We start from the raw sequence: 27,861 nt of genomic DNA, 5'->3' as shown, positions 1-27,861 counted from the left end.
GAATAATAGGTGTACAACAGATTTTTTTTTTTTTTCTTTTCATTGCTTGCCACTCTCATGCTACCACTGTTTGCCTTTGGGATAACAGGTTTTATTAATTCTGTTTGAGTGAAACAAGTGCCTTTGATGTAGCTGATTAAAGCGGATTTCAACAAAGCACTTGTATAATTTAATGGACATCCACAAAGTGACTCAGTAGATAATGGTTTTCTCTTAGTTCCAATTACTAGAAAAGAGCAACCTGTAGCCTCCTTTTTCTCTGCGAAGCTTGTAAAACTTAAAAATTCTAGCAAGGTTCACTACACTTCTGCAAACTGGCTTCAGGCATCTAAGTGGGAGGTTTAGCTTCTCCAGGTGGAGAAGGTAGACTTCCGTCAGGGGTCGTTCAAGGTTCTTTTAAAAGGCTACTTGTCTGCATTAACAGATGGAGGAGATGGGGTCTAAAAGTTGGAGTCTGAATGTTCCCTGGTTATGAATACGAGCAAACTCTTAAAGTAGCTTCTGTTTTAAATCATTTGCTAGCTATGTTGTACTATGTAAAATTATTTGGGGATCTTTAAAAGGCTTAAATGTTTTCAGTCTATGTACAAAAAATAAGTAGGGGTTGCCCCAGAATGAAGAAGTCTAATAATGTGACCTTAAAAAAAAAACCAACGTTTTCTTAAATATTTTTTGTATTTAAATGCTTCCAGTTACTGTTTCTAAGTTGAAAAAATGTGAAAACATCTTGAAAATTAACTTAATAACATACTGCAAACACCAGAAGTTGAAAATGATACTTGGTCTAACTTTAGGCCATACCATTGTAATATAGAGCTAGTGTGGGGAAATAAAAAAAACCTAACCCATCTGCTGAATAACCATAGAAACAACTAATCAAGATGCATGTTACTGTTTCAGAAATTTTTGAGGAAAATCTTGCCGTTCCGAGGAATCGGAACTGCCATTTGCTACAGCTCCCCTCGTGTATCTGTGGTTGGACTCCCCTCATCTTCCCTGCAAATGTTGGGGGTCAGTCGGCTGGTTCAGACCAACCAAAATTCTGTTTTAGTAGACCTAAGTCATTGTTACGCTGAGAGCTCAAATAAAGAGGAGAGGCATAAGGGGTATAACACACGGTTACATAAAACCTTTTGGAATGCTGTGAATGTTTTATTTTGCCTAGTTGCATTAACACCTGATGAGAGGAGGTTTTTCCATACAGAATGTTAGTCCTGAAAATGGAGGATTTTAAGTGCCATGCTAGGAGTTCAGAGATCCTTCACTACAAATCTTGTGCGCGCTACTGTTTGCCCCTCTGCCCCAAATTTCTCAGGACGCTGTCTCATGTCAAATGAGACTAGTTAGTAGAAATCTATCACATTTCATATGTGCACCCTCTTAGGAGAGCCATCTCTGCCTATTAAGTCTTAGTATTGTGGAAGGTCCTGTGGTCCAGCAAATGACAGGCTCTAGTGGGCGAGTTAGACGCAGGCTCTTTGCAGCAGCAGCAGGTATATGATACCTTTTAGAAAATGTTGCAAAAGAATGGTGAGAATATGCTGTAACAGGTAAATGCGGTGCAACAGACAGTGTGTTATTTCTTCTAATGGGCTCATTTAGGAGAAAGAAGCTAAACAAAGGAAAAGGTTGCATAGTTTTAACTTTTGTTTGGTGTCTTTTCCCTCTCCTACAGTTGTTTGGACTTACAGTGGCATGTTATAGAAGAGATTGATGCTGTACAAAGTTGCTTGCTTTAGAACTAGCTAAAAAAGAACCATGGAGAGTGCTGTGCAGTTCTTTGCAGTAAAGAATTGCTGTCCTGAGGATGATAGAGCAGCTAATAGAAAGATCTGGTTAGTACTGGTTCGGTTAGTTGAGTATCATTCTGATACTGTAGCATACAGTACAAATAACGGGAGCTGTATTTTGTTTTCTTTTAATGCATCCATTTGCAAAAAAGGATACGCATTATCATCTGATTAGTCTTTGATTTCCCAACTGAAATATTTCTCTGATGCTACTTTTATTAGTTTAGATGTTAAACAAATGGGACATGCTCTCCTCTTACAATCTTGCAGCAGGGCTTATGTAAGTGCTATATAGCATTTAATTTACAGTTATCATTTCCTTACCTGATACATTTTGGATGTTAATAGATTTCATCTGCATTTTTTAATGCTTTCCATGCATTTCCAACAAAGAAGGTGTTGAATTGTAATTTTTTTTTTTAAATAATATTGGAAGACTTCATTCCAGAACTTAAAACGTGTTCAAACTAACCATACTGACTGATTTGAGATTTTTAGTTTTCTGATAGTGTTACTGCACCTACCATAGAACACGTACAAGCTTGTTTACCCTATAGTGTAGCAATAGCGCTCAGCTGCTAACACACCGAGTACTGCTTTTATCGTTGATGTGGTTGTGGGAGAAATGATCACAAACTTCATTTGAGGTTGGCATCTTATTTAACCCGAGTTGCTTATTACAGGTACTAGGTTACTGCATCTAGATGAAATGGAATTAAAGCTGAACTGGCACAATCCCTTAAATGTGGGTGGGGATTTTATTTTTTATGCTATTTTATTTTTTTTCTCTCCCAAATCTGTCCCTGAAAGAAAAGGTGTTCTTTTCCTTAAAGAATCATTCCTTTGGGTTTTTTTTTGATTGGGTTCCCCCCCCCCCCCCCCGCCCTCTTTGGGCAGAACAAACAAAAAAAGCTGCAAAGTTTCTTGTATGCTTGTCCCGTTCGTGGCCCAGACCTAAACTGTGAGAAGATCCTATTCCTATCTAGGTCCCAAATAATTTTAATTGCTTCTAATATGTCTCTGTATGTGCAGGTCTTTCAGCTGGCAGATGCTGTGACCATTGTGTGCATTGAGCACGATGTAGAAGTGCCTGAAAATCACCTGTCTCTATACGGCTTCAAAACACAAGACAGTCCTGCTGCAAAGTACCTGATGCATCAGTGCTGTGGCAGTTCTCGTAATCGCTTCCTTGAGTGTTGTTTTCAAGGAAAAGGCCTATCTCACCTCTTCTCCAAAATGTGAATTTTTTTTACAGTCCTCAGTTTACAACTCGGGCATCCAGAGCATTCAACTGCTTCCTAATAATAGATTTGAGCAGGATGCGTAAGCACCCTCCCGGCTCTTGGTAGGGGGATAATCTTTCTGTAACCTTCAGATACGCTTACGAAGTAAACACTTCTATTTTACAGAGAAAATGGTTTAACGATGCGGTTCTTTTCGACAACAGATCACAGTAGCAAGGCACGTAACTCAGCTGATGAACAGAATTTCATTGACGGTACATAATATGGATTTGTTGAGCATTGTAAACGTGGCATGTCCCGCTGGAACATACACAAGGTTCAGACCAGCTTTGAGACTTCGAACCACGGTAGCGCATTACGGCGTGATACTTGGCCAACGCAAAAGTTTATCTCCAGCTCTGTTGTACTGACCGTAAACTTGCAAATCCCGAACTTACTCTAAAATTGCAATTTGAAATCCTCGTTCCATTTTATCCAGAAGTAACTCCTTAAAGTCTGTCCCTAAGAAAAACCTTTGCCGTTCGAGGGAAGAGGGGATTTTCCATCCGTTTGAAGCTAACGAAATCAAGCGTCTGCCGTAATTCTGAGCCTTCTGGCAGCTGCAGAACAGCTTGAACGCAGGAAGCGAGTTACCGGCGCCGCGTTTGGCGGTGTTTTTTGCGTTGGATGGACGGGACGGCACACCGGGACCGGCCGGCGGTCCGTGCTGCCGGCAGCCCGGCGTCAGCGGCCACGCTGCGAGCTGCAGAGCGTGGGACATCGTCGGAGGTCAGAGCGTCTAACTGTGCCGCAGTCGGGCTTTTGGGGGCCGGGGTGGGGAGCGAGACTCTCCCACGAAGCCCACGGTCCCCCCGCGGGGCGCCGCCGGTTCCCCGCCGCTCCCGCCGCCGCCGCCCCGCCCCCGCGGCCCCGCCCCCGCCGGCCGGCGCGCCAACGCTCTCGGCCTGCCGCAGCGCTGCCTGGCTCCTGCCGCCGGCGCTCGACGCGTGCTGCCTGCCGCCGCCGCCGCTCTGGCTGCTGGGTCGGGGAGCTGCGCCGCGGCCTGCCTCCGCTCCTGCCCGCAGAGCTCGGCGGCGGCCCCGGCCGCTTCCCGCGCTCCGAGGGGGGGGTGAGGGGGCTCCGCTCCGCTCTGCTCCGCGGGCTTCAGCTCTCGGGCGCCGCGCCGGGCCCCGCTCGGGCCGCCGCCGCAGCAGCCATGACCACGGAGGACGAGATCATCCGCATCGCCAAGAAGATGGACAAGATGGTGCAGAAGAAGAACGCGGTGAGCGGGGGCGGGACGGGACGGACGGGACGGGAGGCGGCCCGTCGGCACGGAGCCGCCGCGGGCCCCGGGCCGGCCCCTTGTTCCCTCCTTCCAGCGGGCCCGGGGCTGTTCCCGCTCCCGCCGCGCGGCGCCCGGGGCCCGGCCGGGGCCCCTTCGCCCGCCTCCGCTTCTCCCCGCCGCTGCCTGGCGGCCTCGGCGGCTTCCCCGCCGCCCCGCGCCGCGCCGAGGGGGGACGTGGAGCCGGCGGCCGGCGCGGCCCGCCCGCTGCGGGGGCCCTTCGCCCTGTCAGCCGGCCCTCGCCGGCGGTTGTCCCCGGCCGCCCTCTTCCTCCTCCTCCTCCTCCTCCTCGGCGGCGGGTCGGAGCGGTGCCTCCCCCGCTCCAGCGCGGCGTCGAGCCCGGCGCCTTCGGCTGGGGAGGAGGTTCCTGCCCGGGCACCGGCCCTGGCCCTAAACGGCGTTTCCCTCCGCTTCCCTTTGGTGAAAATGGCAATGTTGGCCTCGGCGGAGAGCGGGACGTGAGGTGAGAACGGTGTGGGAAGGGCCGTCAGCTGGAGGAGAGCGCCTGCAGAGGTGGTCCCCCTCGGGTGGGTCGTTCTCGCTTTCAGGCGTGAACGCTGGGGTCGTTGGTGGGGTGTGCAGACCGAAATAGGGACGAGGAACCCTAATCCTGCTTCGGCGGGGAGGCCGGAGGTGTGCGCGCAAACTTCTGAAGCAGATGGGGGATGTGAGCCGCTTTGTTCCAGATTACAAAAAAAAAAAAAAAAAAAAAAAAAGTACGAATAGCGCTTTAACTGCGTTTGTTAATTCAGGGCATAACTTCTGCCTCGGGATGGAGGTAGAATATAGTTGGGTAGAATTCAGTTAGCTTGGTTCAAGTGTGTCCTGGTTTCAGGTGGGATAGAGTTAATTTTCTTCTTGGGAGCTGGTACAGCGTGTTTTGGATTTAGTGTGGGAACAAAGTCGATAACACACTGATGTTTTAGTTGTTGCTAAGTAGCACTTATCCCAAGTTGAGGATTTTTCAGTTTCCCGTGCTCTGTCAGCAAGCAGGTATGCATGAAGCCAGGAGGGAGCACAGCCAGGACAGCTGACCCGAACAAGCTAAAGGGGTATTCCATACCATAGAACTTCATGTACAGTATATAAACTGGGGGGAGTTGTCGTGGGGGGGATCACTGCTCCGGAACTGACTGGGCATCAGTTGGCGAGTGGTAAGCAATTCCATTGTGCATCACTTGTCTGTTCTTGGGTTTTGGTTTCTTGTTTGGTTTTTTTTTTGTTCTTTTTATTACAATTACTATTATCATATTATTGTCAGTTGTTGGTTGTTGGGTTTTTTTACTTTAGTTATTAAATCGTTCTTATCTCAAGCCATGTGTTTTACTTTTTTTTTCTGATTCTTCTTCCCATCCTGCTGGGTGGGAGGGGAAGTGAGCAAACGGCTACGTGGTGCCTAGTTGCTGGACAGGGTTAAACTACGACAAAGTGTTATTCTCCTCTATGCTCTTGATAAAGAACTTACCTGGATAACCTATAGCCTCTGTACTATTATACCTACAAAAACATCAGGATAAGTAAAATCAGAGCGTGCAGCAACAGGCAAATACCTCATTATGGTTACACATAAAATAGCATACAAGTAAATTGTAAAGCCTGTTTACTACTTTATCAGGTGGGCACATTGTTATTCTCTTGTAATTTGTGTATTTGTGACTGCTGCTCTTCCTGCAAGCTACTGTTTTAATACACAAAGTTAAGGTTTTTTTCTTTATGTTATGATGGCGCATTAAATGTTCAATATTGGTGATAGTTCATAACTGAGCTGTGTGGAATTTCAGTTTACAGAAGTATTTTTTTTTGCTGTTTAAGATAATGGAAACCATAAATAACACTTTTTTAATAAGATTTGCATATTTATAGAAATATTGACTGCATTGAACCAATGAAATTTGTTTTGTTCAGCATCCATACAAATTCATTACAAGTACACACAAGCCATACTTTGCTGTGTTTCGAAATCCTTTATGTTCTGTAATATTGTATGGGTTAGCTCTGATACATTTGAACCCTCTAGTGATACAGTGTGGTGACAGGAAACTTGTCTAGTGGAAGGGGTTTTTTACAACAAATGTTTATTAATTTGATTATTTTTTCCTTTTTGTCCCTTCCTTCTTTCTTTTTATTTCTATTCCCCATGCTTTTCAGCACAAAACAATTCACTGTCTCACTTTTCTGACTAAAATTGAAGTAGTGGCTCTTTCCTATGAGGTGTTGAAAAGGTGAAAACGTACCAACTGTGGAATGTTCAAATATTGTGGTAATGAGAATGATAAAGTGCAGTTAATTCAATTTTATTTGGAAGACTTCTGACTATAGAAAGAAAATGGCAACTCCCACGTAGTATGGGAACAACCATTGATGCTGCGGAGCAGCACTGCAGTGATACCAGAGATGCTCCTGGTGACCACAGTGTATTTCTCTGTGATCTGGGAGGCTTAGGAGTTTGGATGTCATTCCTAGCAGCAGCAGCAGGGGACATGTATTCATGCTCTAGTGTGTGTAACCTAATTAGCTTTCGGGGCTCTAGGGAGTGGTGCAGTGTCTTTGCTGGGCTAAGCATCGGTCTGATGTGGCCGAACACAGCGCACGCAGCTGGGCCAGGCTGTGCCTTGCTGGAGCCAGTGGCTGGGTCCTCTTACCCCTGTCCCAGGAGTGAGAGTGCGGGCAGCACCAGAAGCAGTTTTGCTTTTGAGCTCTGTTCCAACAAAGTACGTTTGTTCCAGCTCGTTGCCGCACACAAGCAGCTCTGTTGTTAGTTTGATGCTGTCTCAAAAATCTTCTAAGGCTGAGGGCTTGAGCTGCCTCTGGGGCCGATAGTGGAGATCTGACAGTTTATCCAAAGCACGTGCGTACACTGCGATAAAAACCCTTAGCTGTATGATAGGAGAGGAAGTACATCAGTATTAAACCCAGGAGATGTCTTTGTGTTTTTACTAGTCTTTGTCATTTATAAGGTATTTCTTTTTTAATTGCACAATGTGATTTCCTACCTAATACTGCCCTGCAGTTAAAATGCTAACTTCAGCGAAGTTATTAAGATCATCTCTATGAAGAGGTACTTCATTGTCTCACAAAGATGAAGCTGAATTGAGAAATGCATTCTTACATAAGTACCTGCTGGATAATGATGTTCCTGACAACCTCTTGTATTCCTTTCTCCATTTTTACTGAACAAGAACAGGTATTTGGTGTATGTCTTTGAATAAGGATGATGCAACCCATCAATAAAAGAAAAAAAACAACAAACAGAGCTTTGATACTTTTTCACTCTGAAGTTGTCAAGACTCAGATGCCAAGAGATGCTTTGTCTCTCATACCAAAGGTGACTCTGTGGCTTGTGGCAAAGTGCTTTTTGGCATTTCTTTTAATGAGTTGAAAAGGCAGGCCGTGCAGACACCCCTCCTGAGTCAGACTCTTGGTGATTTGCCTTGACTAAGGATTTAATTGTAGCTGTGCTGATTTCATAACTTTTTTTAGTGAAGTGATATATGCAGTTCTTTTGTTTTGAAGGACAAAATAATATGCAATGTTGTATTCAGTACACTGTGAGATACATATTTCTGCTGTTACTTCAAATATTGGTTGCATGTATTACTCCTCCTTCAGAATAACTGTGACTGGATTAAAACACATCGTGCCTTCCTTATAGCTTTTGTTGTATGGAAGTAAGCTTTTCTTTCATTAAACTGCTGTAGTGAATAGGTATGAAAAATAAGGTTGCATCCATGGATTAAAAAAAAATAATCAAGAACAGTTGAGTAAGTTTTGAGAGGAAAATGTAAAATTGTCCACCTTATTAAATGTTTGCTCCCTTAAGTAGAACAGAATTATAACTAGATAGCTCTCCTGTCTTCAGAAACGTACTCCATTTTCTATCACCTGAAGCATAGCTTTAAAATATGAATATAGAACATTGTTCTGGTGTTATGATCTGATCAACTGAGAGAAGTTGAGAGGAGTAATCTACTAAATCTGTATGAAGCTGACTTCTGTTAATTCAAATAATAAGGTAAACTGGAAGCCAACCAGCCTAGCGGAATGGGGCATTGCCTTTCATTTTCTATAAAATTGTAGAAATGCCTTTAAATGAAGATTTATAATAATGTTCTTAATGGTTGGGGTTTTTTTAAACAGAGAAGTCTTACATTAGAAAAATAGGAATTGTATATCTTACTGTGCAACTTCCACTCTGGTTTTGAGAAAAAAGAGGGCATTTGACTTTATGCTAATAAAAGTGGTTATGAAAAACTGTTTAGTTGCTGTGAGTTAAAACTCAATTTAAATTTAATTTTAAAGCATCTAATTCTTGGTACACTTAATTTATTAGCAAAGAGCGGAGACTTAGAAAGTATTAGTGCATTAGAAATTTTGGTAATTTGGTACAGAAAACAGCATGAAATGTAGGTAACATTGTTAACATCTGTGCAGAGAGTACCTGTTTTTTTTATAGGTGTTGCATGGTTTGTTAACCTCCTATGTATCAAGTTACTAGTTTTGGAAAACGTTTAGTCTGTGAATAATAAAGTTATTTTGATAAGTACAATTGGGAAGGGATTTTACAGAGGCAAAGAAGTTTTGGCTAGACTGTGTTTCTAAAGTGAGGTGAAGAGAGTTCTACTTTGCATTACAGTATCATTGTTATGCTGAAATTGCAGGCTACAATAACCTGTGTTTATTTTGAAATCACATACTGTGTACAGTTTGCTAATAACTTAATTGGTTTGGAGGTAAGTGTTACTGGATTATATTTTTGAAAATGACACATTGACTTTTGTCTTTTTTTTTTGGCTAAGACAATTTTCTTGAATTTGATTTTTTTTTTTTTTTGGTAGCAGTGAAGATAATTAACTTGCTTTACTTAGATCTATGTTTGCACAGAAGAAACCATGCTTATGACTGTTTAGAGAAAGAAATGGCTTAGTATGCTAACTCAGTTTAGCACCTGAAAACAGCATGACATTTCCCAGTCTTGCATCATTGCTACTAAAATTCTGTGGTTAAAAATGGAGTAGTTTTGCATATCATGAATTAAAGTTAAATAAGACTTTTTGCTATGATGGCAAGATAGTAAAACTGCAGTTTTATGAGTGAATTAGGTTTGTGTAAGGGTGGGACATAGCAAAATGTTTGTTTTTAGAGGCTTCTTTGCTGTCAGATGTGTTTAAAAAACAGAGGTTGTAGCAGACATTTGAAAGCATCCAAAGCTGTGCCTGTTTGGATGTGACACAGAAGTTCCACTTTCATCTTTCTCAGCCTTTTGGTGGTTTTATGTGCTATCTTTAGTGGTTAAATTGTAAGCCCTGCAGATGCAGCAGGAGATTACAAGTTTCCTTGCAACAGGTGTCATATTAGAAGTTGATGAGGGAGAATTTAAAAACAAAGGCAAAATGCTTATTAAAGTAAACAAAATAGGATGAGTTGAGAGAGAGTTAAGGAAAGGAATCAAATTCCAAAGACCTGCAAGATGGAAATTTTGTGGGGTTTACTTCCAAACCTCATGAATTTAAAAAACAAAACGAAACGCACCCCCCACCCCCCACCCCCCCCCCCCCAAAAAAAAAAAAACCAACAAAAAAACCACCCAAAAACAACCCCCAAAAAACCCCAGAGAACCCAGGAAGGTAATGGGCTTGGCTGGGGTAGAGTGACCCCTTGTACATGAAGGCAGTTGCCTTCATATCTGTTTGTAGCTCACAGGTTCAGAACCATATGCCCTTGAATAACAGCAAAATCATCTCAACCTTTAAGTGGTTGCTATAGTCTGACAACCCATGTGCACAGGAAGAAGTGGATGGTACAGAGCTTTGCTTAAGTAGAAATGGTAAATCATCAAGGATGTAGAGGTTAAAGTAAATTATGGAGCTCACATTTTTGAAAACTTCTTAAGTAAGGCCGACATCACAAAGGAATGGATTGTTAGAGTAGCTGTGCATAGAGTTTATTAATGCCTCACAGTATGATCTCTGAAATTAATTTGTCTATCTAGAAAGTTGCTGCTTATGTAGTATTAGTTTGTAACTTTCCTTATGGTTTTAGCAGGGGAAAAGGAAAAAAGAAAAACCCATGACAGCTGAATAATAAACAAGTGCATTATCTCAGATGTTATAGCACACTAGGATGGGCTCTGGCTTCTAGTTTGGAATATGTTGATGCTTGGCCAGCCTGGTATAGGCTGAAGAGTGTTGTCTGCACTAATCTATGCAGCCTAATCTATGTATTTTATTGAATTAATATTTAAACTTAATAGTTGAAAATAAGACTTGAAAGCAAGTCTTGCTCAGCTTTTTTTTATTTGGCCATTGTTGGTATATACAAAGTTATCTTTTTTTCTATTGGGGAAACTATAGCTGTGTTTAGTAAAATAGTGTAATCTGATCACAGTTTTTAAACCAGTAAACTTTTCTGGCTTTACCATACCAGCACAAATACAGCTAAGAATGTTGGCTATGTATGTTTCATATATATATAGTTATATGTGCATATATATGTGTGTGCATTATTGATGGAATACGCAAAGCTTCTCAGCTCCAAGTTCTTGTGCTAAACAGCTGAGGTTGTTCTGAACTGGAAATTGCTGCTGTTGTCTGGCTTGTTTCTGATGTTGTTCAGTCAAGTACCCTTGAGGCTGTTTTCTTGAGGATGTGTGTTAGTTAAGTAGTAGTTGACAGAATGCTTTAACTGGCATTTGAATTATATGGGATAAAAACTCTTTAGTCTTTGAGGGAATACTTTGATTTCTGAGTTAAGGCCTGTTAATGCTTAGAGTTTGTGAAGCAGAATGTTCCTTGTCCTAGAGTTGTTCTGTGGGTAAACGGGAAACGGATGGTTTGAATCTAGTCTGGGACCTTGAAGGCAGATAAGAGTATGTTGTTGATATTCTATTTTAAGTACCTGATTGCTACTAAATTTATGGGGTTTTTCTTTTTTTCTTTCTGTTTTGCAGGCTGGAGCTCTCGATTTATTGAAGGAGCTTAAGAATATTCCCATGACCCTTGAGTTGTTACAGGTATGATTTTCTTGTGTTATGTTGCAAATGTTAACTCCATAATGATGAAGGTGAAGCCAGCAAATTTGGAAGAAGGTTGCACTATTAAAGTAGATTCCTATGTAGAAACTCCTTGAAAGAATCAGTGTTATTATAAGGTAACTAGTCTTATTTCACCCTGATTTAGGGCACTTACCTTAAGTGTTTTCTTCCAGTAGCAAGCTCTTAAAGCTTATCTTTGTGTTTAAGTTAAAAATAGTGAATTTTGTTATGGACAAAGGGGAGGACCTGCTTATAAACTTATCTTACATATAATCTTAGGTTCTTACTAACACAAATGTGATATATTTACTTCCCTCTGAAGGAGAATGCACCCGGTTACAGGTGATACCTTCTTTTCTTATGTAGTTAGTTCTGGTTTTGGATTGTAAGTGAGGAGAAGCATAGTTCATACCTTCAGGCAAGTTGTATTTGACCATTTGCTTCCTCACCCCCCACTCCCTCCTCTTTGTCCGAGTAGTGAATTTCTTAAGGTAAATTATATTACTGCTGCTACTCCCCTTTTTCTCCCCTGGGCAGGAGTGATGGTGTGGTACAATCTCTCTCACTTGCATACATACTCTAATTTTGCTTATATCTACATCTCTACTGTAGTATTTTATATATTATTTATAAATTCTTCCAAAAAGTAACTCAGTGAATCTTAGTTGCATGTCAAGCTTCAGAGTTTGTCATGTAAATCATCAATGAACAACTTCTGTTCCAAAGTAACTACATATTTCCTATCTCTGAAAATTTTCAAATGGCAGAGGTAAACGTAAGACCTGATTTACTGTGGTAGCCACTTAAATTGGAAGAGACGGAAAGCTAACTTTTTTCTAAGTGATGATTAATGGTCACAGATACAGAATTAACTATGAAGTTCAAATCTTAAGTGTCAGTAGAAATGTCATTTTTTACATGTGCATCCTATATATTTGCAGAATGTACTTAGTATGTTACTACTAATGCTGTTTGTGACAGAAACAGGAATTTGAAAGTGTCACCTTCATGCATGAACGAGCATGGCTGATGATGCTGCAGCCTTCTTCCCTGTGTCCAACGGTTCTTCCTTAAAAAAACCTCAAACCAAAACCTTGCCGAAAAAAACTCTCAAGCCCCACAGAAAACAAAAACAAAACCCAGGAAACCCCTCTGTTAACCTGATCCTTTTGAGTTTCTTTGTGGAGGTCTTAATACAAAGTATTTGTGTAATAATGTTTTTTGCCTTTGGAATGAAAAATATCTCTGCAAGTGCTCTGGAAATTCTGTAAATGCTGCTATGCAAACCTGTTCTGCTTAGTGTGAGGAATAAGACTAGAAGGAGAAGCTTTAAACCGAACAGCAGAACAATTTTACTCTTGAACCATGAGGATCTGAAGAATGTACAAGTAGATAGCTTATCCTTTTTTAGTTGCGATAAAAACCTTAGTAATGTTGTCAACGGAGGAGGACTCTTAATCTTGCTAAGTACAAACTCAACTGTCTGCCTTTTAGGGCACTTGTGTGACCCTGACTTAATTTACATAGGGTTGCATATTAATTCTGTCCAGTTTCCTGTCCTACTTGAAAGAAGCTTATTTATTCCCATACATATGACAGGCACCTGTTTTTAGAGTGAAATAATAATTGCAGGGAAAAAATTTTTTTTTTAAAAATCTGTATTGGGGTGGGCACCATGTGAGTTTGTAAAGATTTCTCTGTTACCATAGGTCTAAAGGGGTCAGGTATTTTTTAGCATACTGTTGCATAGTAGATTGACTGTAGCTTAGTTAAGTTTTTCTTAAGTATCCACTGCTGTATTCAAAACAGTTCCGCTGCATAAGATTGCATTTAGCAACATGTTTCGACTCAAATTTACATTATTTTTGTTGAGAGTTTTATAAATATGTAAAGTCTGCTGTAAATTTTCTGTGTTAGTCTCCCCAATTTGCTTAAGCAATGGAGGACTCGAAGCAACAGTTGAAATGCAAAGCAATTGTATGCGTCGCTCTGGTAGTCGATCATTAGTGTGCTAATGTCAGGAAGGGTTATGATCATGAGAAAGTGGGAGCACTAACTTCCTCTCTGTAGACTGAGATACCTATTGATGTGTTTGAACTGATGAAATGCAGGACACAAGTGAAAAGCATACTTCCACACCCATTTTTAAGCAGTTTTGAGAGCTGGCTACATTGAAGAAAAGTACTGCTAGCTGATATGATAGTTTCATTATTCCTGCGTAATAAGAAAAGTGATGATTTTTCCTGTACCATGACTGTTGCTTCAATCTGAGCTGGCAAAGTCCTCTGAACAATTTACGGGTATGTGGAATAGGAAGGTGCACATCAGTAATCTGGACTTGTGCTTGTGTCTTTCTCGCCTGATTTTTGTCACAGAAAGTGACAAATAATTACAGACAATAATATGACTGTGTCATATCTAACGAGTTTTATGTAATCAAGCTGATCCTTGCTCAGCTAGGCAGGAAGCCAGTAGTCTTCCTCACACGTGATTTATCTGGTGGTCAGAATTGCAGATCTGTTTAGCAGCCACACAGTATTAAAGGCATTGTGTACCTGGTGCTAATTGTGGGTAGTGCGCAGCTAAACAGTGAGAGAGACAGGCAGTCTTTATTTTAACAAACAGGTTTTACTGGAAATTACACACACACACACACACACACACACACACACGTATGCAGAAATAGGCTGTGATGTACAGTCCTTGTTAATGACTTCTTGTCAGTTCATTGGCAAGCTGGGGAGACCTGGGAACCTGGGGATGGTTGTTCTTCAGGGGTTGATTTGGCTCTGCTTTGATCCAGGTGCTCACCAATTCTCTGTCCTCATGCTGTCTTACAGTTTAAAGTTGATAACACCTCTGCCTGCTTCAGGGGTTGCTTTTCTTCCCCAACTAAGTTCCTTACATTTTCATATTTGGTCTGGTGTAGAGAAGAGTAGCTGCCACCATATGCTTTGTTTTGGGTTCAGTCATAAGTTACTTACACTAACTGTTGCTCATACCAACTGAAGGCTGCTTGGCCTACAGCTTGAGTGCTCTAGGGGTGAAAACAGCTGTCTTATGCTGTCTCTGAGCCTCTTTACTCTTAAAAAGCAGATGAAAAGTGCTCTAGAATTTGAAGTGGAGAAGTGTTATGGTTTAACCTCAGCCAGCAACTAAGCACCATGGAGCCACTCTCTCACTCCTTCCCCTCACCCTAGTGGGATCAGGAGGAGAATCAAAAACAAGTCAAGCTTGTGGGTTGAGATAAGAACAGTTCAATAATTGAAATAAGAAGTAAAAAATAATAATAGTAGTAGTAGGAATGAAAAGGAAGGTAACAAAAAGAGTGTGAAATGTAGCCCAGGAAAGACAAGTGATGCACAGTGCAATTGCTCACCACCTGCTGACTGACGCTTAGCCAGTCCCCGAGCAGCAGTCCACCCCTCCCAGCCAGCTCCCCCCCAGTTTACCTACTGGACATGACACCATATGGTATGGAATACCCTTTTGGCCAGTTTGGGTCAGCTTCCCTGGCTGTGTCCCCTCCCAACTTCTTGTGCCCCTCCAGCCTTGTTGCTGGCTGGGCATGAGAAGCTGAAACTAAACACTGCTTAGCAATGTCTGAAAACATCAGCGTGTTATCAACATTCTTCTCACACTAAATCCAAAACATAGCACTATACCAGCTCCTAGGAAGAAAATGAACTCTATCCCAGCCAAAACCAGGACAGGACGAATGATCCATTAAAAATTCATTTTGGACAGGGTGAGGAAAGTTTTCATATACCTGCACACTTACAAACTGGCACAGAAATAAAGCAATTCCACAGGCTACACTGGGCTAGGCAGAAATACTGGAGTTTTCCACTTAAAATGGCTCTCACAAGAACAGCTCTGTAGGCTGGAAGACCTAGGAAATGTCAAATGCTGACAGCTGGTTTGTAATTAAAGCACAGTCATTTTGAGTATATAACACTGATCTTTTGCGATTACCCATGTCAGTTTGCAGGCAAATAAATTGGTAGGTCATTCCTTCCCCTCTCCTTAGGCAAGGCCGGATCAAATGCTTTATAAAAGCAAACAAATGAACTATGTTTATGTGCTGCATTAAGAGAGCTGGCAGTTTAGACAGTTACCATAATCTGTTTCTCCAGTCTGATCAGAACAAGAAATTAATTTATCCAATTAATTTTGAGTTTTTCTTGTGGTTTTGAGTTTTACTTACCTAAGTAAGTAACCTAACCTAAGTTGGTGTCTTGTCTTTTTGCTGATGAGAGTAGGCTGTGGTTGTGCCCAGTTACCAATGGAAGGTTGGGGTTTTTTTGTAGATACATTTTTCTCATTCAGGTATGGTGAGTATTTTATGGAGTTCCAAGCACATGTTATTCTTTATTGTCTGAACATTATGTTGAGAGTATGTGTTTAAAATGTCAAGAGAGTTGGCCAGTACTGTTAGTCTGAATGAGCAGAGTCCATCTTGAAACACTTTAAGTTACAGGTAACCATCTGTTTTCTCTAATCCAAAATACTTGTTTAGAGCTGATGCTCAGACCTGAGGTTATCTGATGTGTTTCCTTTGCTGAAATAGCTACTGAGTTTTTTCAGTACATTTCTAGTCATTTAGCACATCCATGGTGCCCCAAAAAGTGTTGTGTGGGTTGTAAAGAGTAATTTACAGGAACAAATCATTTCCATTTTTAGTGAGCCGTAAAGATTTAACTTTTCCTTTAAAGGAGAAGGAAACTTATGATGAACTACTGCAAAAGTAAGAAGAATAATTTATATTTAGTGAGTCCTGTACATGGTAAATGCAACAAACCCAAGCATCTTAAGAACAATATAAAAAATTAGTCATCAATCAAAATATGAAATGATAATAGACTACTTATTTGTATTGTTAAACGCTTTTCTTGTCTCATGAAACTAAAAGTGTGGAAATGTTCTACTTGTTAGATTAACATGTTAGAAGTCTTCTAAAATGAAACTTTTGTTGTTGCTAAATTTGTCCTCAACTTCTGAGTCTTAAAAGGAGTGGATTGTAAATTAATCTCCTTTTCGCTCTATAGGTGGCAGTAGTGCCAAAGGTTTAAAGCCTATCACTATCTTGGCCTTTTCAGAGCTAGGGTAGTCTTACTGTTTCTATCTAAAAGCAGAACCCTCTGTGCTTAAGATTTTAAAGAATCTCAGTATTGCCAAAATTCTTAGGAACCTAAAACGTGGTCACTCCCAACTGATATTATAGCTTCTTCCACAGCCACTAAATGGGAATTCTAAGAGTATGAAGTCAACTGAAGCAGTTGGCAAGCTTCTGATCATGCCAAAATAGAAATACAGTCATTGCTTCACAGAATAATGAGGTTTTGAGGCTAGACCCTTTGCTAAAAATTTTACAGAATGTTAAAATGTATATATGATTTTCATGTTAGATGTTTTGAATGTTGTACTTGGTTTAGGTAAGTAGTTCTGCAGTGCTTTTTGAAACAGTTTGGAAGCAAAAATCTTCTCATTGATGCTCCTTAGCGCCCCCCCCCCCCCCCGCCCTCTGGCATGGAGACAAATTGTGGTACTGTTGTATTTCTTTTTAAAATGTCTGTGTTGTTAAAATAAGTTTTGTAAGCATTCCATCCTGATATTCTTAAAAAAACCAAACCAACCAACCAAACAAAAAAACAACCCCCCCAAAACAAAGAAATAAAGATACTTTAAAAAAGAAAGATACTTTTAAAAAACAATGTCAAAGTATAACTTTATATATGTTTATTTGTTAAATTGTCTTCATGTCACCTTTTATAGTATATATTTTTATTTCTGTTGCAGTCTACCAGAATTGGAATGTCAGTGAATGCGATACGCAAACAAAGCACTGATGAAGAAGTTACATCTTTAGCAAAATCTCTTATCAAGTCTTGGAAGAAACTGTTAGGTATGGCGACACAAACTCTTTTTTCCCCTGCTCTTGCATGTTTTAACTGTATGCAGTCTTCATGCAAATGCTTGACACTGCCTTGCTTTAGATATATTTGTGCTGCTGTGTAAGTATTGAAATTTTCTGAACGGATGTAGTTGGTTTTTTTTACTCATAGTTTACCACCAGTGCATTGCTGTGAAAGTGTGTTCAGAGAAAATATATTTTTATTGGGGCTGGCAAGCAGTAGAAAGCCAGCTTCTGTGACATGACTCACTTCTGAAGTCTTGTTGCCTGCTGTTGAGTTAGAGTGACTGTATTGCAGTACTAAGCACTAACGAACCTGTTCTTGACTATTTCCTTTGTCAAATACAACGGGTAATCTGGAGAACTTGTGCAAAATCTCATATGAGAGTGTGGAGGCTTTGAAGTTTGGTTATAAAATGATTTGTGAAGAGGATAAAAAACCAGTAAAAAAATTGACATGAAAAATCTGTTAGAACTTAAAGGTAGTGAGAAATAGATCTGCACTTTCTAAAACCTTCATAGTTTAAACAACTTACTAATTAGTGAGTTAATACTTTTTGTTTAAATTCCCTTAAAGCAATGAATGCAGTTAATGAAACCTTTCCGTTAGCAGGGTTTTATTCAAGGGTATTTTGTAGTACCTGATGTATTTGAAAACACTCAAATCTCAAATTGTGTCCAGGTATTTTTATTCATACACTGTGCTGTACTCTATTTTGTTTCTTTTTATCTAACTTTAGTTAAACTAAGATTTAGGAAGCTTAAAATTTTAAAATAGAAAACAGTTTACATTATTTTCTACTGATTTAAGTATTTGCCAGTCTGTCTAGAAAAATATGTTAAGTACCAGGAGGTGTTACAAGTCCTCTGCCATTTGAAGTCAGCCTCATTTTTATCAGTTATGAAGTATTTTATCAGATATTTTACTCTCTTGTAAATGGTGTAGAAATTACTTTGTATCTATCTGATAGTATATGTATGTAGAAATAGACAATTTGTCACAGCTTTCAACTTCCATGTTCTAGTAAGAAGCAACAACCTCTACAGCAGACATTTTTTAACCTACCTTTAAAAAGTTAGATGATACTAATTAGGTAAGTTTTAGTAATTAAATTTAGATAATACTAGATATGCTGATAAAATACTTTCTAAATCATGATAATGACTTTCATTATAAATTAAATGCATACTTTATAAAGGATCTGATCAGAGTTCACTGATAAATAGTGAAAATTATATACTTTTTATGTTTAAATTTCCACTTAGAACTTGAAGTCCAACTGTATTATATCCAATGCATAGAAGTGGTAAGATATATAAGTGGAGAAATGGACTTGCATATTATCTTGAGTTACTCTAAAGACTTCTAAAAGCAGCAGCTGGATTGAGTGACCTAGCTCTCAAGTTACTAATTGAAGTTTAAAAAAAAAAAAAAAGCGCTGTCAAAGTTTTGTGGTGGTGGGGTTTTTTTTCCTCCAAAGTTCAAATTTTTGATACTGCGACTTACTTTAGGCAATAAAGTAGAGGAGATACGCTCCCTCCCCCCCCCCCCCCCCGAATTCTCAACTTTTGGGAGTGCCCTCAGATACTGCTTTTGGGGGGGGGGGGGGGCTAACCCTTCTGGATATTGCTGTCCTTTGAGCAAAGGAATTGCTATTTATTTATTAAGACAGTAAAAAATAGTCTTCTGTCTCTTGGTTGTTTTTACACAATATCTTAAGTCAGGCGAACTTGTCTTAATATATTGTTGCTTATAGCTGACTGATCTTTAAGTGTTCAAACATTGTGAAACACAGGGAGTATTATTCCTACCCGAGGACCAGAGGGTGTTCATGCTGTAGAAGTCTGGGATAAGTCCGTGGTGCCTGATGGTCACAGCAGGTCAATCTGGGTGTAGGCGGCTGCTTAAAGGGCTGGTCCTGGCTTCCCTTCCGCACAGGTGCCTCCTTGCTCCCTCCTGTGCTGCTACAACTAGTTCTCAAGTGGCTATCCAGGAGACCAGAGCTGGGAACTGACCAGTTGGGAACTAATTGTTTTGTTCATTTCTGCTGGCTTAAATTTCAGCTGTATCAGTTTTTTTGGTCCAGCCTGTTTGCAGTTACTGTTTCCTGTACAGGGATTGCGGCAGTAACGTACAGTTGGGCCAAGGTGGATCTTTCCCTTTTGACAGCTTGCTACATTCAGATTGTTTTAAGACAGTTGGGAGACTCTACCTAAAGCTGCTTGCATCAGGTGAAGTCAAACATGTGAGGAACTGGAAAGTAAATAGCAAATATTTGACATTAATCAGAACTGAATGCTTTCTTCTTGAGGCAGTGGGTATGTGACCTTTGCTCATGCTCTAATTTTTGTTACAGGGCAGATATTATTGCATGTACATTATTGTGCCAGGTCTAATGTGGTTGTGGTTGTACACTTACTGTATAAAATCAAATTATTCCTGAAAATACAGCACTACTTGTATTCAAAACTTAATGCAGTTAAATTCTCCTTGATTATAATGTAGACCTTATAATAAAGCATAGTAGGGCAAATGTTTCACCTCTGGTTTCACTGCTCAGTAATTCATTACAACTTAAAATCTCATAACTGTGCAAGATAGGGTATCTGGGCTGCGTGAAATATGGGCTGCGTGAAATATGGGTGGGAATCTTACAAAGTACTCTTATTCTGTTTTATCATTAGTTTTGACTTTCTCAGAAGAATACGAAATACCGTATGTTGAGCTGCTTGAGAAATCAGTTTCGATTATGCTGTTTATAGTGCATGTAAAATGGTATGGATCAAAGATGGCAACAGAAGCGGACAGCTGTTAATCGTACCAAGCATTGTACTCAGAGATCTGAAGTCTTTGTGAGTTATTTTTATAAATGACATTTTGAATTTAGGCAAGAATTGTTGACTGTTCAGGCTGCACGTACTGTTTAAGTTCAATGCTATCAGAACTTAGTTTTAAGAATGCATGGGAAATGTGAGAAGAAATCAAAGTAAGGTTGTGAATCGCTAGATGTTTATAGCTTGACTAGAGCTATGCCAGGTTACCAAGGGGTTTTTCAGTGCAGTCGGAAGCTGCCCAGCAGAGGGCTTGGCTTGCAAGCCTTGTCTGAAGTGACTCACTGAGTGAGCCACAGTGGAAGATCGTTTTCAGATGTTGCTGTCAGAACGTTAAACCACACAGTCGAGTTGGTCACAATTTGCATAAGGAAACAAATTCTGCTCTCAGAATAAAATACAGCTCAGTTATAACATGGGATTTGCAAATAACGATTGTTTTGCCAAGTAGCTGAGTATATAAGAGTATGCTACGCAGATAATGAATCTATGCATACCCACTTAGGTTATGAGGAGCGTTCCCTTATATTAAAAACAACAAAAAAGTCCTTTAAGGAATTTAACATTCTCCATCACAAATAATTACTTACTGAACTCTGATAGTATACATTGAAAAAGAATTCCCAGACCTCTAAGTAAACTTAACTCCCGTAAGTTTATGTACTGAACTGGAAATGCAGAATGATTGGACAATAATCATAACATTAAGTGCAAGTGTGATCATCTATTGCTAGTACCAAAAAAGGGGCCACAAACATTTTGAAATGCCTGTTTCAAAACAGTTCATGCCTGACTAATTTTATTTTAAAAGAATGAGTGCTCAATGTTGTCAAGAGAAGATAGCACCAGCCAAACTTCAGAGAAGTGTTTTACTCAGATTACTTTTTTCATACAATCCTTTGTTATTTCAAACCTGGGTTTGATTCTACTGGAGCAAGCTGGTACAGTCTGGGACTATCTTACAGGTATGTTAATGCTGTCATTGGGTAAAGTTATTCAAGGACATCTAGTAACCTACTGGCTTTGCTCAAAAAAATTGTTGACAAAACAAGTTCCTAAATTACAGTCTAATAGTATTTAAGAGTGTTGTTTACTATTGATGAGTACATGTCTTTTATAAGATATCAAGTAGAATCAAGTGCAGAAATAATTTCAGCAGGTTCATTTCCATATCAGGTATGAGCTGTGGAAATCATCTCCTGTCAAATGTGTATTTGGAACTGTTCCATGTACTGTTAGTACATCTATAATTTGTTAGGAATATTAGTGGAGGGATAATAACACATGATGCAAATTACATCATACTGTATAGGAGAAAAAACATATACAGTGAAAAATTTAATGTGTCATGCTTTTGTCACTTATGATAAAAATCCTTAAAAAGGGCAAACAGTTAATTATTTTGTTGTTTATAGATTTTAGATATTATTCCTCCCTATGCTACTACTAGGAAGAAGCTTTTCTGATTTTACTTTCATGTCTTACTGCATCTTGCAGAAGAATTGCTGACAAGTGTAGCTGCTTGTGCAGCTCAAGATTATTTTGGTCAGGGTCTAGAAAATAGGGCCTAAAGACTTATTAAATATGAGGGTCATTGTTAAATTAAAGACTATGCCATCTGTTACCTATTCTCATATCTCTTTCCTTTAACTTATTTAAACTGAATACTTGGAAAACTTTCCAAATTTGGTGGTGATATCTGAATCGGTAACATGCAACAACCCACTAAATTAAATTCTTATGTGCTTCCAGGGAATAACTAGCCACCTTTCTTTAACATTTCTGAAAAATTCTTACTTTAAAAAATCTCATCATTTAAAGTTAATTTTATAAATTCATAACATTATATCTTTTTACTTCTTTTTTTTTTTCTTGTTACTAGCAAATGTCTTGTTAACTTGTAATATAATTAGAAGAATCTACAATGAAGCTGTTAATGGCTTCTAACATTCAGATTAATTATGTTATCTCTGGCCATATATTATGACATTAAAAATTGTGTTCTGGTAACAAAGAACACTGTCATGTCATGTTTTACCCTGGAGAGATTATTTTGCTGGAAAGGGTACAAGTATCTTTCAAATTAATTGCAAGCCCCAGATAGAAACTGCAGTGCAGCAGTCAGAATTTGATAGTCTTTTTCCAATGGCTAATAGTCAATTTATGTTACTAGCTTGTTCTTTGTATTTTAAAGAAGCATTAATATAGATTAGCTTATGTTATTTAAAAAAAAAAGCTTAAAGGTTTTTTGTTTTGGCCTTCTGAAGCTGCAGTAGCTAAAACTGTGAAGTAACAGTTTTCAGTCCTAAAATTCAGACAATTTCAATTTGTTTCTGAAAAAAAGTTTTGGTAAGTTTTAATAGCTGTATGAAGTTGAAAAAGTAATTGTGCCTCTTTAAAGCAACTTGTAATTTATATTATATAAATATTATGATGTTCTGTAGACTTCCTGATGTGAATCACTTGCTCAATGGAATTTTTAAATATCTTTTACAGAAGGGCCATTTCTTCCATCTTAATTTGTTAGAATTTCTGCGGTTGGTTGTAGTTCCTGTTAGCTGTCATTCTTCCTTTGCACTAGAGTCTGGCCACTGCATGTAAATTGATTAGTAGAGATTTTTAGTTTCTCAAGGATAACTTTTTTCCTTTCCCCAGAGGATAGTTGAAACGCTGTCTAGCAGGCTGTTAATTGCATTGTTCTTTTGTCAATATGGTATTTTAATAAAATAAGAAATACCTTTTAATGTGTGAGTTTAAATACTGCTTGACACTGGATCTCTTCTCCTTGATGCTTAACAATTTATGATCCATAAGAGTGAATGACTTTAAATGCTTAGGAGAGTATTTAAAGCAAACAGAGAATATTGTTAACTTTATTTTCAGATTTCTGAAACTGGATTAAACAAAAGTATCTATAAACTCTGAAGTGATGAAAGCAGTTGTAGTTTTGAAGACATATTTGCTGAAGATAGTCCAGTTGTCTCAACTGCTGAAGTTTGACCTTGGTTTGACGCATGCTTGCACAGACTGGTCTGCAGGTGTAGGAAGAACTGTGCTTTTATCTCTTGCGTTGTCCCTGTGCCTTACCTATCCCCTGCCCTCTGTAAGTGAAAGAAGCAGTCGGGTTATTGGCAGATGTTCTCAGGTGGCTGCCATCTCTGATGAAGTGGTGCTGTGCTAAATGGAAGTGTTTGATAAACTAAAACTAGGTGCCAAATACACATGGCAGTGTATTTGATGCAAAATAAGTGGGAGTTACCTAGGTCAGCTCTGAATTTGACAACTTGTGTTCCAGAAAAAAATACGGACGTAAATGGGCTGAAGCAGAGCTCAGCTCTAAGGCAGCTGTGCTGCTTTGCAGAACCTGAGCTGTACTCCAAGATACCTGTTTGATCTATCAGTTTGTCTTAAACCCTCTGACAAAAATGATTATGTAGTTAAAAAATGATGAGGGTAAATGAGATTATATGCATATTTAGAATATTTTAAAAAATTATATATCATGTAAGCATTTGTTGCCATAGAGTAGTCAATCATGTGAATATGCATGTTAAAAATGGGATTTGTTTTCTTTCTCTTAGTATTGTGTACTTTAGGTGTCATAGCAAAGAACTTCTGTGATCCAGCCTCGTTTGCTTTCTTGGTGATATTACTTTTTTATAAATAATAGTTGATGTGTTGACACCTTTATTAGGATTTTTTTTAATTACACCTTTAGCTTATTAAAGACAATCAGTCCAAGCGTATCATCTACTGTGTTTAATTATCCTTTTTTCTTTAATGGAGAAATTTATCGAGGATTGAATACAATGATTAAAAGCAATGGCTGAGGAAATCACTAAAGTTTTAAGCTCTTGAAGGCTGGGAAGATATTCTGGAGTAGTATCTTTGTGTGCTTGCCTGGTTCCTATACTGTTTTGTAGGCATCTGTTTTTATGTACAGCCGCAGGCAGAATAGTAGACGGGTGCTTCGTCTGATCCAGTATGGCTGTCTCTGGTCTCTTCTTATAATGATAATGATTTTTTTAATGAAGTGCTATTCTATTTGATAAATTCCTTAATTAAAAAATAAAGGAAAGGATCAAAATCCTGTCCAGTTTAATATCTTTTCTGTGTAGCTTTAAATGAAATTGTTCCTATTAAAAATAAGCCAGTACAGTAGTTTTCTACTCTCTAGGAAAAAAAAAGCTCAGTGCTAGAATGAGACCTGAATTTGTGTGTTTCATACCACCAAGTTCCCCTGGGAAGTGTGGGGATGGGGGTCTTTTGGAAATGAGGATACTTTTACATACTTAAACAAGGATTTGGATACCTAGTTCAGAACATATTCATGGGAAAGACTGCGCCTTATCAGATTTCCCTCCTTTTCGTGGTCTGTTTTTAGTTCTTTTTAAAGTTTGTAATAGATGCCTGTCCCAGTAATATAGTCTATGGATTTAGAAGTGTAATGGCAGCTTTATGAGGGCTTAGAGAGAGGAATTCACAAAAATCTGTCAGTGAGTGATACCAGTCTCTCTAGGCTTTCTCTGTAGGCAGTGGAGAGTCAGCCTTTCTAGAAAGCTGATCAAAGCAGAAGTTCCATTTAGCCATTCTGAATTCCTCTTTACCATAGAAGGGTGTATGTGTTCTCGCTAGGCTAAAGCTAAATGTTGTGATTGCCCCTTTTAATAAAGGCTTTCATCTTTATTCTTTATAAAATCACCATTAAATATAGCCTGTATGAGGAAGGCAAATTCAAATATTTTTAAACGCTAAGGCAAATAATTTAAGAGCCATCACAGAAAATACTATGTGCACGTCTGGAAAACTTCAAAAGCATAGGAAAATGTTCTTTATATTTTTTGGCAACCATGGTAGCTTTCATACCACAGTTTCCTTTGGTTCAGTCCTTTAGTAGAAATTCTATGAATATAATAAAAAAGAATGACATGCTTTTAGAAGGAACTTGTATTTAAAACATGGAAGACAAACTCTAGAGACTTGATGCAGTAGTTTAAGAAGTTATTGTCTCCCTCATGCAGCAGAGTTGGCAAAAATAAATCATACAAGTCTACATTTTCATCATGTCTTCACTGCCAGTTTAAACAGATGCTGGACTTGACTCGAAGAACAACACTGAAGTGTTGTCATATTTTCCATTTGCTGGGTTGGGGAGGGTGTTGGGGAGTGGAAGGCTCTACTGCAAGAGAAGGTCAAAGCAGAGAGTGGGAGCTGATAGCATTTCCAACTGGTTCAGGAGAAATCATCAAAGATATTTTACCACTGCTTTAATTTGGTTGCTATTTCTGGTTAAAAGTTTCTCGTGTTTTGTATTTCCAGATGGACCTTCAACTGATAAAGATTCTGAAGAAAAGAAAAAGGAGTCTGCATCTTCCTCACAAAACAGCCCTGAAGCAAGAGAAGAAAGGTGCTTAATTCTTCATAAGTATACAAATAATCTCACTCAGTGTAAATTAGGTAAATTAGGAACATTAAACTATTTGGTCCAAATTTGTCATATTTGAGACAGCTTCCATGTTCTCTTCTGAAATACATGGAGTTGTACAAGAAATGGTGTGTTGTTAGGGAAGTAAGCCCTGCTGCTACTGACATTAAAAAAAGATGAAAGCCACAGGTCAAGATATGGCCAGACTAGTTATTGTTTATTTTCTCTGTCTCATCTGTCAAATATTTCTTCTTCTCTCAATACTAGCACTGAGCTTTGAGAACTAAAACAACTTTCAGTCACAGCTTTGTGGTAATTGTATATGTTAGAGGTTTAGAATACTTCTTTTGTCTGTTAGCTTTCATGTTTAATAAGCCATCTCATTCTGCACTTTTTTTGGTAAACACAAAATATATGTTATCAGAAAAATGAGCCCATGTTAATGACACTATAGGAGCTGAAAAACATTTGTAAAATGGTATCTGCAAGCCCATTTCTTCTATACGTTTCTGGTTCTAGTGAATCTGTTTCCAGCAGCCATCTTCAAATTGAAATTTGTCTAACTATTTGTCCTGATGCAGGCTGAAAACTTCTTGGTTTACAGTTTGCAAAGCTATGTTAATTGTTTGTTTGTGATCATGGTTCCATGTCAGTACAGTAAGCAGACTGAAAGCAATGGATTCCCTGCAGACTGAATGTTAGTGTGATGCATCTTCACTGTTTTTTAAAGTTCCATAGGAGGAAAAAAAAATAAAAAATTCATGTTAACGTAGAGAACTGAGAATTAAAACTTGTATGCCACATAATGGAATGAAATACTTGCTGTGTCTCTTGTGTGGAATACCCTGGTGAATATTCTAAAGACACTTTTAAAATTGTATTGACTCTAGAGCTATAAGTAGCTTTACGAAGGTGGCCTGTGTTCTTTTTTTGGAATACCATCAAATAGATATAGCAAAAGACCTGTGTTTTGCCCTGGAACAAAGTTATTTGAAGAAGGGAAAAAATATTAATATTAGTTTTCTTTCTGTCTTTTTTTAGCAGTTCAAGTAGCAATTCCAGCAGCAGGAAGGAGGAGGGTAGTGCTCCCTCAAATTCTTTCATCCCTTCTTTTCCCCGGGCTCCAAGCACTTCGGATTCTGTACGAGTGAAATGTAGAGAAATGCTCTCTGCAGCTCTCAGAACAGGAGGTGAGCTTTGTAGACTATATTTTGAAGTTTAACTATTTCCTTCTTCTGTATTTCAGTCCTTCCCACTCTATTTTTCCCCTGCCCTGTAGGGTGGAATAAACCTTGTTGATGTCCATTTGTGTGTATATACCCATAGGCCAGTTCACCCGAGTTGCAAGTAATGAGTAACCTTGACAGCATGGGAATGTACTGAAATACATTTTTGTTGCTGATGATGTGGGATGTTTTGTGGCTTCTGTTCATCTGATATCTTGCCTACAGTGGAACTGCTTTTCAGGAGGTTATTACCTCCTTAATGCCTCATTTAAATCTTTTTGTGGAAGCTGCTATTTTTGTCTTATCTCTGACTGAGAGTGCCATTATATACATACCTGCCTTTTTTACACAGAGATCCTGTGGGCCTTCAGATTTTGGTTTTTGAAGGCTGCCTTTCTGTTTTGATTTAATCTTGAAGTTTCATTGAGATACTCACAGTAAGAGAGACTTGCATTGCTCTATCTTCATGCCTTTTGGGCATCTGTAAATTCCTTGACTGGTTTTTTTTTTCTCTTTCCTCTTTATGTACACTTGGGTGTCTTTAAACTGACAAATTGAATGATATGATACATAAGGAGCAAACTAAAAGTTGAACTCCTCAGAATGACCTGAATTTTTCTTGTGGTTCCTTCTCTTCTACCTGAACTTATGACCCAGCTCCTGTTCCTCTGTTCTTAGCTTAGTGTAACCTGACTCAGTGTAAGCAGACTTCTGAATCATCTGGTTTTACCCCCTTCACTCTTTTATTCTTTCTTTTAATTCACATAAATTCAGATACAGACAGTAATCAAAGCTGACTAAAGACTATGAATTTGTGGTCCTCTGGATATGTAGTTCATAGACTTCTAAAATAATTTGTCACCAGAAAGTTGCATATAGCATCTTAGTATTCATAATTCTATGCATTCTTAATTTTAGCTAGTTTTCCAAGAACTCTTTTTGCTATGTTACTTTCTGAAGCACATATTAACTGATCATCCATGGGTTGAATGCCAATCTCAAAAATTAAGGTTATTTTCTGATTTTATGGCTTTCTGCATGAGATCGAAGGAGAAATAGTGTTTGGATTACTCATT

General features: G+C 39.0%; 1 protein-coding gene across 3 annotated transcripts in view; it reads left to right on the top strand.

Moving 5' to 3' along the window:
- The first annotated feature begins 4,027 nt into the window (after positions 1-4,027).
- The window catches only part of TCEA1 (transcription elongation factor A1), a 30,213-nt gene continuing 6,379 nt past the window's right edge, over positions 4,028-27,861 (top strand). Inside the window, exons 1-5 of one of the 3 annotated variants that reach the window (XM_049829486.1) lie at positions 4,028-4,298; positions 11,305-11,367; positions 17,188-17,293; positions 25,454-25,541; positions 26,604-26,749. In XM_049829486.1, the coding sequence (XP_049685443.1) occupies positions 4,230-4,298; positions 11,305-11,367; positions 17,188-17,293; positions 25,454-25,541; positions 26,604-26,749 (472 nt within the window). In that variant the 5' untranslated portion in view covers positions 4,028-4,229. Of the gene's footprint in view, positions 4,299-4,591; positions 4,822-11,304; positions 11,368-17,187; positions 17,294-25,453; positions 25,542-26,600; positions 26,750-27,861 lie in introns of those variants that run through there. The other 2 variants (XM_049829476.1, XM_049829492.1) reach the window with 2 other exon arrangements.

Source organism: Accipiter gentilis, chromosome 2 (assembly GCF_929443795.1).
Source record: "Accipiter gentilis chromosome 2, bAccGen1.1, whole genome shotgun sequence".
Taxonomy (NCBI): domain Eukaryota; kingdom Metazoa; phylum Chordata; class Aves; order Accipitriformes; family Accipitridae; genus Astur; species Astur gentilis.
Note: the sequence above shows the minus strand (reverse complement) of the source record. Positions and strands in the feature narration are given on the sequence as shown.